The 20769-nt window shown below is 41.4% G+C and overlaps 1 protein-coding gene across 1 annotated transcript in view; it reads right to left on the reverse strand.

Moving 5' to 3' along the window:
* Positions 1–14735: 14735 nt before the first annotated feature.
* Positions 14736–20769, reverse strand: part of LOC132382160 (ERBB receptor feedback inhibitor 1-like) — an 11821-nt gene continuing 5787 nt past the window's right edge. The window contains exons 2-4 of the mRNA XM_059952082.1: positions 19604–19799; positions 18776–18861; positions 14736–17743 (exon numbers count right to left, since the gene is read on the reverse strand). Of these exons, the coding sequence (XP_059808065.1) occupies positions 16701–17743; positions 18776–18861; positions 19604–19725 (1251 nt within the window). The 5' untranslated portion in view covers positions 19726–19799 and the 3' untranslated portion in view covers positions 14736–16700. The remainder of the gene's footprint in view (positions 17744–18775; positions 18862–19603; positions 19800–20769) is intronic.

Raw genomic sequence — 20769 nt, forward strand, 5'->3', positions numbered from 1 at the left:
CATCCTGGGGAGTCACCATTTATTGGGAAATTCTCAACAGCAAACTTCTAATGATATTTAAAAGCAGAGAATGGAAAGTGAATCGCTTCCTGAGAGCAGAATTCTTTCTACTATTTACATGGTATATTAAGATTGAAATAAAGCACGTCATATTTATCTTCAGATAAAACAATGCCAACAATCTCAAGAAGTCATCCAGGATGTAACAGCCTTTCAGACTGGCAATCTATGCATTCAATCCCACCAACGCAACACGGCGTAAATGTACATTTACAAAACGTATTGCAGAAAATGCCTATTGCTCATCAACTAGACCTTCAAACCCCACGATATCTTCATTTAAAAGGGCAAAGAGCAGCAGGTGCTTCCGCATGCCCAGCAGCTTTAAGTTCCCAACAGGTCACACTCTATCCAGACTTGGAAAGATAGCGTCACTTATTTGTGAACTGGATGTAAATCCTGGAAATTCCTATGCAACAACAAACAGATTGGGGGGGATTCAGGAAATCAGCTGACCATTGCCTTTAAAAGGGAAATAAGGAATGAGCAAAGTTGCTGGCCTTCCAAGTGATTATGGATACAGTAAAGGAGAATTTGATCTATAGGAAAAGCACCAGAGGTGGAATAAAGAGGTGAGAAAATAATCAAGAGTTGTTGAATGAAGTGGCCTACAATAAGGTGGTGAGGACCGCAAGGATCTTAACCAGATCACGATCACTTACACTGAGCGCCTTAGTCAGTCTAGCTCAGTGATGAATAACAAACCGCCAGGAGCAAATGATTTGGCTGCAATTGTAAACCAGAGGTAGAGCACAACCACCCGATTGATTCGGCGACTATCAGGTCTGAGTCCGGGGCCTACCTAAATCAGGCCTTGGACCAAAGACCAAATGCTCAAGAATCATGGTGAATCTTGTAGCACAGGGCAATGCTGGGCTGTGATACAGCCATCTTGACACTGATTACAATACTTGTGTGTGCATGGTTGTTTCATTTTTTAGCAGAGGGATACAGTGGTGTTGTACACAACATTGCATAAACTGTAATTTCAAAGAGCTCTTTTAACATGTTGGCACAGACACAAAGTGGTATATGAACCATTCAATTTGATACCATCCCTAACTTCCTAATTAGCTGAGGATAGTTCATCTTTCTTTTGAAATCTCCCTTCCTCACTACCATTGCTGAGAGTTATGAGATTTTTGCTGACCTCCCATTTTAAGATGTAATCTATCCAGATCAATGTGTTCAGCTTCCTGACGTAGCTGGGTGGGGAGATGTATTCATCAAGCCACGGGGTGGGGAGACGAGGAGTGGAGGCTTGGGACTCTTATTACACGATTGTGATCTTGTGTGTGCTTACTGCGTGTGATTGTTGGTACCGTGGTTTGCACCTTGATCCTGGAGTAACACTGTCTTGTTTGGTTGTATTCATGGGTATTCATGTATAGTTGAATGACAATTAAATTTGAATTGAATCAAATTGAACATGCTTAGTTGCATAAACTGTAGTTTCAAAGAGCTCCTTCAAAATGTTGGCACGGACACAAAGAGGTATATGATTCATTAAATTTGACACCATCCCTAACTTCCAAATTAGTTGAGGATAGTTCATCTCCCTCCCTCACTAGCTGCGAGCTTATGAGATTTTTGCTGATCTACCATTTTAACATGTAACCTATCCAGATCAATGTGTTCAGCTTCCTGATCTAGTTGGATGGGAAAATGTCTCCCTTCTAAGGAGAACGTCTGAACAATTAGACTTTGAAAAAAAAACCTGTTATATATTTTGTTCAATGGCTTGTACAAGTAAACTGTATCTTGTGAATAAGCATCAGAAATAAATAATCTGCCCCCATGACCTGAATTTATGCACCCCTGATTTAAACTGAGAAACCGAGTCAAGGAAACGCATCAAAGAACCAGACGAAGAGATTGCTCGCACTCCGTGACCTAATTTAGGAACCACTTACATGGAGGGAACATATGCAGAACCCAATTACACCTAAAAAAATTGAAGCATGGTGCACAGGACTGTGAATCTGTAAGAATTGATTTGGGGTCAGTTAGATGTAAGGTAAATCTATCAATTTCTTTGGTGCACTTTAGAGAAGTGCAAAGTATGCACAAAAAAGCATATTTTTGACTTTTTTTAAGTGTAATATCAATTGCTACGATCCACTGTCCAAATATTCGATAAAAATCTTGTTTCGATCCCTCAAATTGTGATAAAAGCCCAATTATTATTGACACTTTATTGCTGGCAGTCTTTTTTTCAACTGCGGAAATTTAATTGCATTGACAAAAGTTGCAAGTTATACCTACCCTTTTCAACACAATGTACAAGATATTTGAAGTATCTAGTTGAGGTTAGTTTTTACTTTCTTGTCACAGAGATAAACCTGGTTACCATAGTACAGAGGGGGAGAATGAACCATGTTCATATTTGTGCAAGCTTTGTTACATTTTTCTTCTCCTGGATAAGATTAGCATGGACATTGTGGGTCTGGAGGCTCATTTCTGTGACATATGTCTCTACGAATCTACGACTCTATCATATCATGTACAAACAAGTGTTATTTGCCTTACACTGCGAGTAACAATATGTGAATTATATTAAGTATGTAAATTTTACGAGTAAATTATATTTTTGTAAAGAAGGTTCTTCATGAATCTGATCGACTTAATATATGCTGCCAACTCTGATGATCCTAAGTGGGATTAATTGGGATATTGATAGAAGGAATAAAGACATATTCTATTTTCTAAATGGGGGCGAAATTTCAGGAATCAAGGTACAAAGGGACTTGGGAGTCCTTGTAAAGGATTCCCTAAAAGTTATCTTGCAGGTTGAGTCAGTGGTGAGGAAGACAAATGCGATGTTAACATTAATTTCATGAGGACTAGAATATAAAAGCAAAGATGTAATACTGAAGCTTTATAAGGCATTTATCAGAGTGCACTTGGAATATTGTGAGCAATTTTGGGCCCATTATCTAAAGGAATTAGAAAGAGTCCAGAGGAGGTTCTGGAGAATGGTTTTGGGAATGATAGGGTTAATGTATGAGATGCGTTTGATGGCTCTGGGCCTGTATTCACTGTAGTTTAGAAGAATGGTGGGGGGTGGATCTCATTGAAACCTATTGAACATAGGACCTATTGAGTTTAGGACCGGAGGGCACAGCTTCAGAAAAAAAGGAGAGAAATGAGGAAGAATTTTTTTAGCCAGAGAGTGGTAAACCTGCAGAATTCATTGCCACAGATGGCTGTGGAGCCCGGGTTGCTGGGTATATTTAAAGCAGAGATTGATAGATTCTTGATTAGTAAGGGCGTCAAAGGTTGAAAGGAATAACAACTCAGCCATGGTTAAATGGTAGAGCATATTCGATAGGCCAAATGGCCTAATTCTGCTCCTATGCCATGTGATCTGATAGTCTTATATTTGATGGTGGTCATAATCTCAACTGCTGGTGAAGTGGGAGACCATTTTTTTATGCAGTGCTTTAGTATTTCATGTCAAAGTATCCAGTTAAAGTTTTAACATTTTTCATCATTGTTTCAGATAACAATGTACATATTTGGCCATTTTTTAATTTCTTAGATATTCCACATGTTCAAAGTTCCATGTTATCTCTTTGTACTCTGGTGAAAAGTCTTTAAATGTATTAATTACATGTATCAATGCTGTCCAAATCTTGCTCCTTCTCGATCACCCATTTGACTCCTTTGCCTCCAAGAGCAAACTTGCTCCCTCAGTCCACTCTTCTAATGAAACCGTTTGCAAGCACCCTTTAATGCACAAACCTTGCTTCTGGTGTGTTTCCTTAATGATATCCATTCGCTACAAAGGTAGGAGTTCTAGAGGAAAGGTCGATTGTGCATCATGTGCAGTATAACATTCAAACCTCCCAAACAATAAGCCAAGTCCAAATCCACTGCAAAAGAAATTCTCTGTATGTGCACAATAAATTGGTGACTTTAGTGTATACATGCACGTGCCAGGCAAGACTGTTCAGCCCATCTTGCCTATGCTATCTCTTTCTTGGGAAGAGGCACCTCCACTTCAGTTAACTGGGAAAGGAATACAAATAAGGAGGGCCAACCAACACCTGGATGTTAAGAGTAGCACAGTGGCTACTGAGAGAGCAACTTGTTAATGTAAAAGAGTAAGACTTGGCCTCTAATCATTTAAACATAGAACACCATAATAATGTTCTGCTCAATAGGTACAACACCTCATTGACATCTACACAGAAGAGCACATTGAGGATGCTTTATACCAGGTAGTATAGCATGGAGTTCAAAAACTAAATAGTTTTGCAGTCCTTTCATTCCACATAGTGGCCCCCATAATGGACCATGTGGTTTGGTTGTTAACTCTGAAGAAGTAACAAAGACCACCCAGTCATTTAAGAAGTGTAGGACAACCAAAAGGAAGTTGGGCTTGTCTGTGGGGAACTGGACTGTGTGGGCCATGCTGAAGAGTAAGGGGATATGTTTAGCATATCTGAATGCATGCTAATGGGTAGCATATGACTCATATCATCTCTCTCATTAAGATGTAGAAAGGTCAGAGAGAGAGCTCTCAGAAATCAGTGACCATTCTTATTTTTAATTGCTGACTTATGATTCTAAGATTATTACCAGTGGGTACAGATTTGCTCTGGATCTCTGGCAACATTGTCGTGCATTCCTTGCATGCAAGTATATGATAGATGTGCTCACCAAAATAGGCTCTTTTGGGAGCATTGGGGAATCTGCAGCTGGGTCCAACTGCTTTATGTGCACAATCACAATACAGTTCAAGTTCTTGGATCAAATAACTCCTAGTACATGAATTTGAAAGTTGGTGTCAGGAACCGGAATAATCTGGAACTTGGTCTGCATGCGAGTCTGATCTCCACCGTGTAGTACACTCCATGCTTCCATTGCTGTACAATCAGACTAAGAGGACATAGCCTTTGTTTTGAGTTGTAAAAATTAGCTTTGTAGTCAATTGCATTGGAGCTATGTTTGATCGAATTATTTTTATTTTTCACTGTGTATAGTGTGTCTGCATACTTTTAATGTAATAAGATTTTGTAAAGATATCAGTTGAGGTCATAGAGCAAACACACAAAAAAAATGCTGTAGGAACTCAGAGGGCTAGGTAGCATCTATGGAGGGGAATGGACTGTTGACATTTTGGGTAGAGATCTTTCATCAGAGTCTTGGTGAAGTGAGTCGACCTGAAATATCAACTGTCCATTTTCTTCCATAAATGCTGCCTGACCCGTTGGAGCTCCTTCAGCATTTTGTGTGTTTGCTCCAGATTTTCAGTGCCTGCAGCCTCTCTTGCGTCTTCACTTGTGGTCATGGTTCAGATACTGGACACTAGGGGATGCTGCAATATCACAAAGTGGGAAAATACTCTACAGTTCCCTTTATGAAACTATCCGGATTTGTATTTTGCAAATACTTCAGTGAAGATCCCAGATGAGCTCAATGTCTTCTATGTTGGCTTTGACCATCAAAACACGGAAGACCTTCACAAGCTCCCACAGCCCGCAATGGCCCTGTGATATCACTCTCTGAGGCTGATGTGAGAGTATTCTTGGCCAAGTGCTGAAGAACTGTGTTGATTGACTGGCTGGCATGTTCACCAATATCTTTAACTTCTCGCTTTGGCAGTCTGAGATAACCCACCTGCTTTAAGCAGGCTTCAATTATTCCGGTGTCTAAGAAGAACATGGTAACCTAATTCAATGACTATCACCTGGTAGCACTTGCATCCACCGTGATGAAGCGCTTTGAGAGGTTGGTGTTGAAAGGTATTGACTCCTGCCTGAGAAGCAACTTGGATGTACTCCAATTTACCATTGGCAAAACAGTCCACAGCAGATGCCATCTCATTGGTTCTTCACTCAAGCCTGAAACATCTGGACAGCAAAGGTGCATATATCAAGATGCTCTTCATTGACGATAGCTCAGTGTTGAATACTATCATCCTCTCAAAACTAACCTTGTCTTCAATTCTTCCTTGTGAAATTGGATCCTTGATTTTAATACCTGCAGACCCCAGTCAATTCGGACCGGCACCAACATCTCCTTCACAATTACCATCAGCAGAAGTGCGTCCCAAGGCTGTGTGCTTAGCGCCCAGCTCTACTTGCTTTATACTTAAGCATAGCTTCAATGCCATATTTAAGTTTGCTGATGACACCGCTGTCATTGGCTAAATCAAAGGTGGTGACAAATCAGCATGTAGGAGGGAGATTGAAAATCTGGCTGAGTGGTGCCAACAACAACCTCTTATTCAATGTCAGCAAGACCAACAAGGAGCAGATTATTGACCTCAGGAGGGGGAAACCAGAGATCCATGTGCCATGAGCCACCCTCATCAAGGGGTCATCAACTTTAAATTCCTCAGTGTTATCATTTCAGAGGATCAATACCCTTGAACAGAAAGTCCTACAAAAAGTAATGGACACAGTTCAATCCATCAGGGGTTATGTCCTTCCCACCATTGCACACATCCACAGGAAGCACTGTCACAGGAAAGCAAAATCCATCATCGAGGAACCCCGCCATCCAGGCCATGCTCTCTTCTCACTGAAGGTACAGAGCCTCAAAATAGGCATCCATTAGTCTCAAGAGACCATGGATTCGCGCCTTGGAAAGTTTCCAGGGCACAGGTCTAAGCAGGGTTGTATGGGAGACTGGCAGTTGTCCAAGCTGCAAGTCTCCCCTCTCCACGCCACTGATGTTGTCCAAGGGAAGGGCAAGGGCTGATACGGCTTGGCGCTGGTGTCATCGCAGAGCAATGTGTGGTTAAGTGCCTTGCTCAAGGACACAACACACTGCCTTAGCTGAGGCTTGAACTAGCAACCTTCAGATCACTAGACCAATGCCTTAACCACTTGGCCACATGCCACACAGGCTTCAGGAGACACACTATCAGGTTCAGGAACAGTTATTACCCCTTAACCATCATGCTCCTGAATGAGAATGGATAACTTCACTCAACTTCACTCCCACTATCACTGAACTGTTCCCACAACTTGTGCACTCACCCTTAAGGACCTCTCACCTCATGTTCTCGAATATTTATTGTTTATTTATTATTATTATCTCTTTATTTTTCTATTGTATCTGCAAAATTTGTTGTCTTTTGCATATTAGTTGTTTGTCCGTCCTGTTGGGTGTAGCTTTTCATTGATTCTGTCGTGTTTCTTGTATTTATTAAGTATGCCTGCAAGGAAATGTATCTGAGGGTTGTATACGATGACATATGTATACTTGATAATAAATTTATTTTGAACTTTGAAATACATTTGTCATTTTAATAGCTTAATGCCCAAGTTACTAGACTTGATTCATGGATTTCTGATTTAGAGGCATAAGTTTGAATTTCAGTGTAGCTGAAGTAACTAAGCACACCTGGAATTGTAAAGAGTTAGCTTGAGAAATGGGAACAATGGAGCTTTCAGATTGTTGTTAAAGGCCATCTGGCTCACCAAGATCATTGCAGGGAGCAAATCTGTGAAATCCAGCATGGTGTAAATTAGCCTGCGGATGCAGGAAACATTGACTCGCAACTATTTCCTCTCAGAGGCAGTAAGGGATTTATTCCTCTTAGAGGCAATAAATGTGGTCACCACCACCAACGCCCACACATTGCCAACAAATAAATGTAAACAAAATCCTTCCTAATATCCCTGTTTGAATGTTACTTCCCTCCTTTTTTGCTAGTTACTCTTCTGCTTGGTAATTGGAAGTCACTTTAAAGTTAAGTAGATGGACTTGCTCAGCAGTAATGAATGCTGACTTAGGTTACTATGTAGTTAATGGATACTAGGTTCTATTTGGATGTCACGGTACAGGTAATGGACAATTAGACCGTAAGACATAGGAGCGGAATTCAGAATTAGGCCATCTGGCTCGTCGAGTCTGCTCCGTTTCAATCATGGCTGATCCTTCTTTTTTCTCTCCTCCTCAACTCCAGATCCCGGCCTTCTCCTTTGATGCCATGTTCAATCAAGAACCTATCAATCTCTGCCTTAAATACACCCAACAACCTGGCCTCCACAGCTGCATGTGGCAACAAATTCCACAACTTCACCACTCTTTGGCTAAAGAAATTCTTCCACATCTCTGTTTTGAAAGGGTGCCCCTCTGTCCTGAGGCTGTACCCTCCTGCCCTAGACTCTCACACCATGGGAAACATCCTTTCCACATCTACTGATGCTGATGCAGAGAGGTGGTGAAGAAAACAGGGACTGGATGTTGGAAGAATGGGAAAAGTTGTGAGGAATTTAGAGCATAGGGGTCTATTCAAAGACAAGATTTGTTCTGGATGATTACTTTGTTCATTAGTATCAGTGGCTTCTGTAAATGCATCTTTACTCCTTAAAGTTTCACTGCTTGGTGTCCAATTACAATAAGATATTGCTGATTACCACCCTTTCACCAGCCTTTATACTCTGGGCTCCACCTCAGAACCCTACGCACCTCCCACCCTCAATCATTCTCAACCAATGTATCTATTTCTTTTGTTTTTGTTTTGTTTTTAGAGCATCAATGACCTCAAAATACTTAACTCTGATTCTTGGTCAACAGGTTTCTGAGAAACAGTTGGATCAAACTCATCAAATTCTGGACTGGACGTCTAGAGTAATGAGATCGGATAGACTGAAACCTATTTCTGGAGTGAAAAAGACTGAAGGTGAATTCAATAGTAACACCTTTTACATATTAAACAAGGTCCTTTCCCTGAAGACGCAGAGAAGTATTAACAGCAACTGTGACATTCTGATAGCATAGCACAGGTATATTTATGTAAGTGAAATACGTTGGGGTCCGCAGATATACTTATGCAGCTCCTTGCTGGCATGACGTGACCTCTTTGCAGTACTTGCTTAGCAGCAGGAAAATCACTCAGCAAAATGACTGGGGGAAGCAACAAGCCACAATCTATCTACACACCAGATCTGCTTGTTTCTTGAAGGAACACTTGTCAGTCAGGGTTCCTGTTCATTGTAAATGACTGAAATTGAAAGGGTAGAGCAAGGTTACTGGCATCCAGAGGGAGCTTTGGTTCATCTATTTATAGATAAGTTGGGGTGGGGTTGACAGAGGATTGTGGGTGACATGATTTATAATCGTGTGATACTGGCTGGATACTTTAGGACTACAGTCACAATGACATACAGAAACAGGTTACAGTTGAAGGGTAAGGCAGAGCAGGAAGGAAATGGGGGTTTCCTAATTACTATTTCCTTAAAAATGGACACTAGTATTTTCATAACAGCATATTAAGCTCCTCGCTCATTTTCTTTTCTAAATTATAGCCATTTTCAGTTCCTCAATCGACTGGGTCCTTTCTAAAACATAGCTTGCAAGATGTGTGCTCTTTTCCCCACTAATTTACCTATTTAACTACTGACCTTTTTGTTTTAGGTTCCTTCTTTTTTCACATTATTTATTATTTTTTTGTTTGCTTTTTGTGAACCAGGAAGACAGGTGCCAAATGTCTGCCATTTTCCTAGATAATTGTCTTTATTTAAACTGAAGATCCTAGTATGAGACATAATATTTCAAATTTAACCTCTTCCCATAAACTACTATGAGATCATCACTTCATCCCATCTCATGATCTATGACCAAGTCTAAAATAATCTGTCCTCTGTATGGAGCCACAATGCACTGTTCTAGGAAACTATCTTGAATGAGTTTTAAGAAATCAACCTCAAGACTACCCTTCCTAATACATGTGAAGATTAAAATATCAGAAACTTTAGATGCTGGAATGCTGAAATAAAACTAAAGAAATAATCAGAATCAGAATCAGGTTTAGTATCACTGGCATGCATTGTGAAAGTTGTCTTTGTGACAGCAGTACATTGTAACACATAATAAAAGAGAAAAAACACACATAAAATACTTAAATAAAATAAGTAGTGCAAAAATAGAAATAAAGATGTTAAAAAGTAGTGAGGTAGTGTTCAGGTTTCAATGTCCATTCAGAAATCAGATGGCAGAGGGGAAGAAGTTGCTCCTGAATTGTTGAATGTGCACCTTCGTGCTTCTTCCTGATGGTAGCAATGAGAACAAAGTGTGACCTGGGTTATGGGAGTCCTTAATGATGGATGCCCCCTCTTTAAGGCACCGCTCCTTGAAGATATCCTGGATACTACGGAGATTAGTGCCCATGATAGAGCTAAGTTCACAGCTCTCTGCATCTCACTTCGATCGTGTACGGTAGCCCTCTCCAGTCCCCCCCGTCACCACCAGCCCACTTACCAGACTGTGATGCAGCCAGTTAGGACACTCTCCGTGGTGCATCTGTAGGAATTTGGAAATACTCCGCAGGTAAGCCAGGTAGCTACTGTAGAGAGAGAATTCATTCAGCAGAGCTGAGGTTTTCTAACCTTCCCCATTTCCTTTGAAAGGTCAGTAACCCTGAAATGTTAACACTACTCACCCCACAGTTGCAATCTGCTCTACAATTTTGGGAATAGTTTTTTGTGTAAAGTCATTCACAAGTTTTGCATTATCTTTATTTTGAAAACCCTTGATTGATTTTATGTTACTGTCCCTGACATCATTATTTGATTAAAAGTCTGTCATTTCACCAAGATTTTATTAAGTAAATCTACATTGTAATTTGGTCAAAATTCTTAACAAAATCTCTAAAACGGTTGGTGTCCAATAAGGTGATTTAAGTAATTTAAGATTACTTCCACTAGTGAATTCTTTCCTTTGTTAGACTAATTACCTACACTATATGCTCATTTTCTGAGCTAAGACAATCTATTACTATAATCCTAATAACATCCTCTATTATCAGAGCATTTGGTTAGAATTGGGGTTATTATTGTAGCTTCAGATTTCCTGGAATACTCTATTCCCAGCCTTGGTCACCTAAAATAAAAAAGAACTTTGACTTTTTGCCAGTTCTCTTTGCTTTGACACGAACTCTTCCCCAGGTTACAGCGGAGTTCCGTTCCTGTGAACTGTTGCAACCTGAACATTGGAAACGTGCCCTCAAACCTTCACCTCACAAGGCAGAAGATGGGCTATACAGACGTCAGATATTTATTAATTGGGAAGGACCTGCATATCAAAATAAATTCAAAGTTCAAAGCAAATTTATTATCGAAGTACATATATGTCACCATATACAACCCTGAGATTCATTAGCTTGCAGCCATTCTCAATGTAATTTATAGAATAATAACCATAACAGAAACAATGAAGGACCGCACCAACTTGGGCATTCAACCAGTGTACAAAGGACAATAGACTGTGGAAATACAAATAAATAAATAAATAAATAAATAAATAAGCAAGCAAGCGATATTGAGAACATGAAATGCAGAGTCGTTGAAAGTGAGTCTGTAGTTTGTGGGAACATTTCAATGATGGGGTAAGTGAAGTTATCCCCTTTAGTTCAAGAGCCCGATGGTTGAGAGATAGTAACTGTTCCTGAACCCGGTGGTGTGAATCCTGAGGCTCCTGTACTTCCTTCCTGATGGCAGCAGCGAGAAGAGAGCGTGTCCTGAGTGGTGGGAGTCCCTGATGATGGATGCTGCTTTCCTGCTGCAACATTTCATGTAGATGTGCTCAGTGGTGGGGAGGGCTTTACCCGTGATGGACTAGACAGTATCCACTATTCAAGGACATTGGCGTTTTCACACCAGGCCATGATGTAGATTATCTACTCATCTTCCTGTGCTTTGCCCCTCCATGTTATTCTCTGTTTATTAGTACCCATTTCAATGCAGCTGTCACTTTCTCCCTTTCTGTTTAACTTTCAGAATTTCCCCTTCTCAAATTAACCCTCCCACGCCCCACATTTCACATCACTTAAATCAGTGATGATATATCTGATTCTGATCTATTTAAATCCCAATCTGCAGCATATGTTATTCAAATCAGACAAATGTGAAGAGTTGCATTTTGGTAAAACACAGCAGGGCAGGATTTATACAGTACATGGTAGGACCCTGGGGAGCATCGAAGAACAAATCTAGGAGTGCAGGTACATAGTTCCTTGAAAGCAGTGGCAGAGCTGGGCAGGATGGTGAAGAAAGCATTAGGCATGTTTGCCTTCATTGTTGAGAAAATTGACTATAGGAATTGGAATTCCATGTTTCAGCTGGACAAGACATTGGTAAGGCCACACTGGGAGTATTGTGTACAGTTCTGATTGCCCCACTAGTGGAAGGATGTTACTAAAGTGGAAAAGGGTGCCAAAAAGATTTGCAAGCATGTTACCAAGACTGGAGATTTTGAGTTGTAAGGAGAGGCTGGTTAGGAATTTCTCCCTGGAGCAAAGAAGTTGAGAAGCTTATAAAATCATGAGGGATGTAGGTAAGATGAATAACCACAATCTTTACCCCTGGGTGGGGGAATTCAAAACAAGGGCATAGGTTTGAAGTGAAAGGGAAAAGAGACCCAAAAGGCAACTTTTTCTAAGCATAGTCCCTATATAGAATGAACCTCCAGAGATATGGCAATTATTATATCTGCAGGTATATAAATAGGGACAAGAGCCAAACACAGGCAAATGGGAACAGCTCCGTTAAACAACTTGGCCAGCATTGTCAAGTTGGGTCGAGGGGCTTTTTCTCCCCCAATTCTGTTCAGCTTCATGATTCTATTCACCGTAACTCTGGTCTCAAAGTAAAGCCAGTTCCAATAGGACAGCTTCCTCTTTCTCAGTATAGGTACCAGTGCCCAGAAACTGAAATTCCTTTTTCCCCAAATCACCCTTTGAACTGTGCATTCACACTGGTTTAGTTTGACTCCTCTACCATTTTACATGTAGATGTAAGATTGATCCACAGATGTTTTGTAACTCTGCTTACGGACTTAAATCTGTCATAGAATTTTTTTTTTGTGTCACCCATATAGGCATCAACAAGTGGTTCTCCAAATCTTTCCTTAATCCTGACATGATCACCGTCACCCTGATGCTGGGTAGGCAACACAGCTTTCCGAATGTAGTTGCAAAGAACAGCTTCTAATAGAACTGTCCACGTGGTAAAACGCTGATAATCTGGTATCTGCTTATTCAGAAATCCATCTGTATAGATGAACATCTGGCTCACACATTAGTCTTCTATTTCCTTCAGATTGGTTGGATTCACTGGAAAATTTATTGTGCTACTGTGTATCATTTAAAAATAATGAAATAAACATATGTTTGGTTAATAATGTCCCAAAAATGTTTCAGTCCACTTTCAAATGTCCTATGGGTGCCAGACTTTAACTGGAACATTGGAATTTTATTGTACTCACTACATTCCTGACTTGGACATTCACTTGAAGTTGTACACAGAGCTTAGTACAGTTATGATCCAGCATACTGCCAGATTGGAAATTCAATACTTAGAGAACATCAGCAAATGGCATGATGTAATCTCTGATGAATTATTGGGTGAAGAGTCAGTTCTGCTGTGATACTAGAGTTGAATGATGTATCAGAAGAGGTCTACTCAGCTGGGAGTTCTGACCTCCTGAATTAAGCCATTTTCAGAACTCATTGAGCTCTTGCTGGAGCTTTCCAAATCCCATTGTGAGATGGGAAGAGAATGAAAGCTGGAATTGGACACTGGGAGGGCATCAAAAAACACACAGCACAGGAACAGGCCATTCAGCCTGCAATGTTGTACCAAACCAGCTGAAAAGCAGATCAAAAACACCCAAACACTAATTCCTCCTATCTACACAATGTCCCTATCCCTCTATCTCCCTTACGTCCATGTGCCTATCCAAACACCTTTTAAAAGCCTCCAATGTATTTGCCTCTACCACCATACCAGGCATTCACAACTCTGAATAAAAAAGTTACCCCTCACCTCCCCCTTTGAACCTACCCCTCCCCCTCACCTTCAATGCATGCCCTCTGACATTAGAACTTTCAACCCAGGGAAACAGATACTCCCTGTCTACTCTTATCTATGCCTCTGATATTCTTGTAAACCTCTATCAGATCTCCCCTCAGCCTCCGGCGCTTCAGAGAAAACAGCCCAAGTTTATCCAGCCTCTCATGATAACACAAGCCCTCTAACTCAGGCAGCATCTGGGTACACCTCTTCTGCACCCTCTCCAAAACCTCAGCATCCTTCCTCTTGTGGGGCGACCAGAACCTTGAGCAATTATCGAGTCACTTCTTCACATTACTGTCGTGAAGAATTTTCTCTGCACAAATTTGCTTCCACCATAAACTAGCAAATACATTTCAAATGGATTGTAAAGTACTTTGGAACAGTGAACAGCACTGTTTCTGCAAGTGTGTTTTCTCTTCTGCCCCAATACACACTTAGAAGGAATGAATTATTCTCTTTCACAACGTTTAGCTCACGTGTACGCATTTGATTCATTTCCTGTACATCTGCAGACACCGAGCAAGAGGGAACAATTGACTCCTGTGCAGCTGGCTTGTTTTAAAAAGCCCACCCTAGCACATCTGTAATTCATCGCTCTCAGAGCTCTTGCCTCCAATTAAACTACAAGAGAACAGAAAGTCTTTAACACGCCTTAAGGGAGATACTTTTCATGAATCATTTACAGGTCAAAGTCAGAGTTTGAAAAATGTGGAGGTGCACTGCTGATTGTGGACTGAATTTACATTAGGTTGTCACAGTAGCAACTTTATCACCAAATTCTGTCGAGAGAGCGGATGTACCAATCAAAAACCATGAGCAAACCACACACTCTAAAATAAAGACAGCTGAGATTTTTTTTTTGTTTAAATATATATAATAATACTGCACAGACCCACAGAAACATTGTTCTGGAGCTTTCCAACAAATATTATAGAAACAAAATATGTTACAGCCAGTGAATATACAAGAGCAGAAATATAGACCTTCATTTATGTTACATACAGTTAATTGATTTCTGACAAAAAACTTTCCAAACGAGTACCTGCATGATTCTTCATATAGGTTCCTAGTCCAGTCCAAAACCATGTAAACTAGCTTGTAGGTTAGTACTGAACCTCTTACTATGCCTCCCTTTACTCAGTCTATAAGTTTAAAACACAAGCTGTTTTTTTGCCACCATTTCCCTCAATATGCTCATAGTCATACATGGGGAGGAGGGAGAATGTTCTTTTAAACTCCAATTGAAGTTTCCTTTCTTCTCACTGGTTTTCAGCAGGGAGGTGTGTCGAGATAGGAAGGCTCTGTCAGCCAGAGAGTTTTCTTGCTTCTCCTTCATCCTCCCACCCCCCCCCCACCCCCCAAATCCAGGCGATAAAGTGATGCGAAGTACCAGATTGTAATGGTCCAAGGCTTGAATCACTAAGGGGCATACTGATAGAAATTGTGTCTCTCCATAAACATTTTGGGTAGCAAGAGCCCCTGGAAGGTGGCTGTCATGGACCTTTGAGGGTCTGGCTTGAAATCCAGTGTTTGAACACAGACACACGATGTATAAAGTGGCAGGTTTGGGCAGTACTCATGCCTTTCATGATTAATTTTACATCATCACCAAGAAAGGGTATTCATACATGATATCAGAGGGGAGCTGGTCAAAACTACACCTCTGTAGTCTTATTGCCAACAGGGTCTTGACTACAACAGCTCCTGTTAACTGCCATTGGTCATCTACACTTTAAAAAAGTAAGTGAAAAATCAGATTGTGCATTGTACTTGAACGTGGTAGAACAGGCAAGCTTCCAGTGTTGATATGCAGAGAATGATGAATGATGTGTAGAAAACCTTCCCACCAGCAGCCCCCACCCTCAACATACCCTCCTTCCTTCCCCCAACCTCATTTGAGGTCACTTTAAAAAAAAATTAGGAGGGAACGGAGGAGAAACAGCAGCACGCAGATTGCTAACCTTCTGGGAAAAATGGAATACCCACTCCCCTCGTTCCGAACTTTGGGATTCTCTATCATTTAACACAATGCTGCAAATCACTGAATGGATGGGGAAAGAGAGGCAGAAACATTAATTTGTGGCAGTTGTGTGTTTTTAAGAAGTCTTTTAATTCTTTCCCTTCACTTGAACATAATACTTTTTCACTTAAATAGCCATTAAGTAAGAGGTGACCTTCATTAAGCATCCCTGAGCTGAATTGACACCAAGCATAATTGCTTGTACACTGCCCTGTAACAATTGCCAGTTTCTCAACCAAAAGGGTCTCCGAACAGTTATGTAAAGAAGTTTTGGCCAGAGAAACTAATATTTTCTGTATTAGTTTTCTGCAAGGTTCCTGGTTAATGATGGGCCAATACAGACAATGCACCTGCCAGAATATCAAAGGGCATTGTGGCCATGCCCAAAGTCTAGTTCACTGTTCATTGCAAAGTTCCAGAAGTAGATAAAGTGCAATAAAAACAACAGAGACATCCTGATGAAAAGGTCACAAAAGTCTAAAAGCAAAAACCAAAGTAGGCATCCTGTTCACTGTGGATTGTTCAAGGTCTTCCATTTTATAGATAATAGTTAAGTCATATTCCACATATACTTATGTAATGTATGGAATTTAGCTGAGGTTTTGGGATCACATTCCGCAATGATGTTAGTTTTTCCTGTGGATCCTGCAAGCCAGGAGCCTCAATAAGACTGGGATTATTCTTTGCCACTTTTTCTTTGTTGCAACTAAGAAGAGTTTACATTGGAAACAAGTTTCTGCTTTCCCATCTCCGGTTTGGTGACTGCAAATGTCTTGAAGCGTTGCGTTGTGCAATCAGTTGATCCCTCAGAGGCCTGGGCTTCCACAAATTACTTCTGAAATTTGTCTCTCGGGAAGCAGGTAGTAATGCGTGGAGCTCACCTTCTTCCCATCTTCAATGATCGGTAAAATGCACGGTACCCGCAAGGTTGCCCCGTCACTCGCCTGCCTCTGGAGGACTTTGTTGCTGACGTATTTGGGATCGGGTGCAAAGCTTCGTGTTGGGGGCATCACCCCATTGAGGTAGGCTGGGAGACTTTTGGGGCTTGGGGTGCGCGAATTGCTTCTGGACAAGGGCTCTCGTGGTGGAACTTTTGGCGGTTTGTCCTCGTCGCAGTGCATCACCTCAGCAGACCATCTCCTGTAGTCATGATTCACCGGGCGTGGGGGTATGGGCACTCGAGGGGGGATCTCAGGCTTCACTTCAGTGGAATCTGGCGAGGAACTTGATAGGCAGTTTGCATTTTTCAATATGGTGGGCTTGTTGTAGGATCCAGCTGGGCCCGAATGCGAACGTCGCAATTTGCGGTGGGGGCGAGCACGATGTTCAGTGACCTCTTTATTTTCCATTTTAGTGTCCTTTATAACGTGGGAACTCTCTGGCACTCGACTCTGACCAACGCTCTCAGAGTAAGCATAGTTGGTTTGCCCGCACCCACGGAAGCTCCTTCTGCTTGGAGCCCCGTACCTGAAGCTTAGTGGTCTGTAGTCCTGCAGGAGCAAGTCAGTTTCTGAGTTCGTGATGGACTCGACCTCACTGTCCACGTCATCGAAGGACACATCGCCCGAGAAAGGCAGCGGCGGAAGTGGCTTAGAGCTTCGGTCACTGGAGCATCCGATGTTAATTGGTGCAGTTGCTCCCCTTACTGGTGTCTGAGGTTGTGGCAGCATATTACTGTTCACTGAGAGTTTATTAAACTGAGACAACAGCTGACCCTTCTCCAACTGTACTAAAGACTCCTCGCAGTTTTGCATTTTCAGAGGTGGATGCTGTACCTTGTGGAAGGATGATCTGAGGCAGCTTCCAAAACAGCAGTCTCTATTCAGTCCAAGTGGCCCTGCTTCTTGTCCTGTTCAAAGAGAGGGAAGGAGTATTCTGTTTAAAACAAATGTTAAATGTCTATCTCAGTTTTCTCCCTCCCCTTTCCAAAGCCTCGTCTCTTGCCAAGCTCTTGCTCTCGAGCCATTGGTCACCTCAGTACCTCATTCAAGGTGCCTATGAGACCAACTAAGAATGATTGTAATTGAACAAGATTCAAGGGACTAGGCAACAGCCATAAGCAAGCGGACCTACCTAAAGGAAATAAGTTGTCTCAGGACAGAGTTAAGATGGCATCAGACTACATGAAAACAGAATTAGAACAGATAGGGAAAGAGTTTACCAAACTGATACACAGAGTAACAAATCAGACAGGCAGCCCCCAGGTTCCATTCCCAAGTTAGATGTGAACAAAAGCAGTGTGTGGGAGAGGACCCAGAGAGGTAGTTATGACAGGCGGCCACGTGAAGAGCAGTCTTGCTGACTCAATGAGTGACCAAGTCTGCTCAGCATGCCCAGCTCAACCCAGACCTGAACGTGCGGTGCGGGCGGAAATAGAAAAGTAGGTGGTGTTGATGGGAAGAGGAAGCACATGGAAATAATGATTTCTGCAGCCCCACAAAGGCTGGTAAGTCATCTCCATTCATCTTGCCAGTATCTAAAATGCTTATTCATATGTGCAGAGTACCCATAAATCAGGCACTTCTAACCCGAACCTATCCATCCCTGGCTGTCATAATGAGCCTTCTTCAACCAGTGGTATTATACTGTGATAAAGTGGTTTATCGGGCCATTCAAAACACAGCTCAGAGCCAACTAATTTAAAATGTAGTAAAGGAATCTAATTTGTGTCCGATTCAAAATCAGGAACTCCCAAGACAAATTTATGATTTTATAACAATGAGGTTGACTCTCAACTGCAGTGATGTTTGGAAGTGGACAATCAATGTTGGCATTACCAATGGCACCCACACCCCATGAGCAAGTAATTTACCAAAATCAATTTATCTACAAAACAAGTAAAAACTTTGACATTTTTGTCCCTTTGAGGTGAGATACGTACTGTTGGTTGAAGGTACAATGTAGGACTGTTTGTGGGGAGCAGCATTCAAAGCACAGGTCACGGCTGTGGCTTCAGCAAAGTAGAGGCTAAAAACACAAGCAACAGAAAAACATTTATCAAGACTGTTTGAGTGAAGAGTCTGTCCCTAGAACACAAAGGCTTTCCATCTCTTCTGATCCCATCCTTCAAGGACAGCAGACCCCATCTCACTCTTCCCATTATGAAATCCAAATCGTTCCTCAAATGAGTCCTGGGATATCTAATGGTGTTGATCAGGTTTATCTCTCAGGATGTTAAGTAAACACTTCAGGGGTTTGAAAATCCAAAAGCACCTTCACAGCTAATCCCACTTAATCCCAGGGATCAGATCTTACTCTGCACAGGAAAATCTCATATTGGTGCAGGTGTATCAAGATCTTAATTTAGCTGTCTGAACCCTGACCAGGGTCATTCATAATATCAGGTCAACTTCCATAACAATATTACTTAACTGACATGTTTATTGTATTATTGATGAATCAACCCTCAAGCTCTCCATCTTCCCTATGGCTAAGTTTTGCCTTTTTTTGTGGAATGTCTCGCTTCCCATTTATAACACCGTTTATAACGGCTGCAGTGAATGTCATCCTCTCTCAATCAACCCAGATGTATTCCTAAATATAAACCCACACCACCACACTGGGATTTTACCTGTGCTGATAATGACTCGTTTGCCAACATCTCATTATTTTCTGAGAAATGTTTGCTGGCAAAATTAGACCATATTACCTCCCCTATCAGTGAAGATACCAACACCCAAACCAAGTGGCACACCGTTACTCTACTCACTTGTCCAAGGTACTTGACTGATTCCAGCAGCTCTTGTTGCCGATGACACCATGAGGACTATGCATGAAGCAGTTACTCAGCGGACTACGGATCTCCTGTGCTGCTAGTCCAGCACTTGACATCTTGGCAATTTAGGAAAGATACCAATCCTTTAAAGTCTGTGTGCTGTCTTCAAGTTGACAAGAGTCTTGCATTCCTTAACAAAAGATAATTTTTGAATTATTCGTCTGCTCATTCACCTTATTTTAATTCAAGCAAGACCAGTTAACAAAGCCCTGAATTATTGTACTTACTCATCAATTTAAGGCTGTTTCTGGTTAATTGAAATAATACATTAAAAGCATCCGGGGAACCAGATGAACCAAGACAAAGGATAATGTTGATTTCATCCTCTGCATTTCATTTCTGGCAAAGGTTATTTGTCAACAACAGTATTGGTAGAAATTGCCACTGCACAACTCCTGAAAACAAACGTTCATCTTGTTTTATGACAATGCACAATCATGCTAAATGGGATAAATTCAAAATGCATATGGCAGCTCAGAACTGAACATTCTCGGGCTGCTACTAAATCGTCTGTAGCAGCGGAGTGTAGGTAACTATAATCTGTAGCCCTGTGGCATGGCACAACATCATTCAAATTTCTGTCGAGTCAGAGGCTCAATCCTGCTTTAGAGTACACATCAGCATTCTAGGAGCTTTGCCAAAAATCTCAAAACCACAACACTATACTAACTATATGCTTGCTAAATAGTTAAAAACAGCATGCAACCGATCCCATTGTAAATTTGTCCTAGTGTGCAAGTGATTGGCAGGATTGGTGGATAGGAGGGTGGGGTGAGTAGTAAATTGGTAGAAATGTGGGGAGAATGGAAAAAAAAGTTACCATGCTATATGTAAAAGCCACTGAAAGCCAAAGGAACTTCCCCATGCCTATGACCCTGTCATTCTAAACTCTTTGACGATTGGTGGTGGCAGTTGGTGGTGAAAAGGTGCACAGAACCATTGTTTATTTGTTAGGAGGTATTGATGAAGATGTTCTGCACTTCCAGAATTTTATCTGATTTGAAAGACTTTGATCACTTTCATTTTGAGGGGTAGGTCTTTTGGGGGGACTGATTTCAACAGCCTTGTGCCGTGGGGTGGAGAGAGGCAAAAAGCTGCCC

The sequence above is a fragment of the Hypanus sabinus genome, chromosome 27 (assembly GCF_030144855.1).
Source record: "Hypanus sabinus isolate sHypSab1 chromosome 27, sHypSab1.hap1, whole genome shotgun sequence".
Taxonomy (NCBI): Eukaryota; Metazoa; Chordata; class Chondrichthyes; order Myliobatiformes; family Dasyatidae; genus Hypanus; species Hypanus sabinus.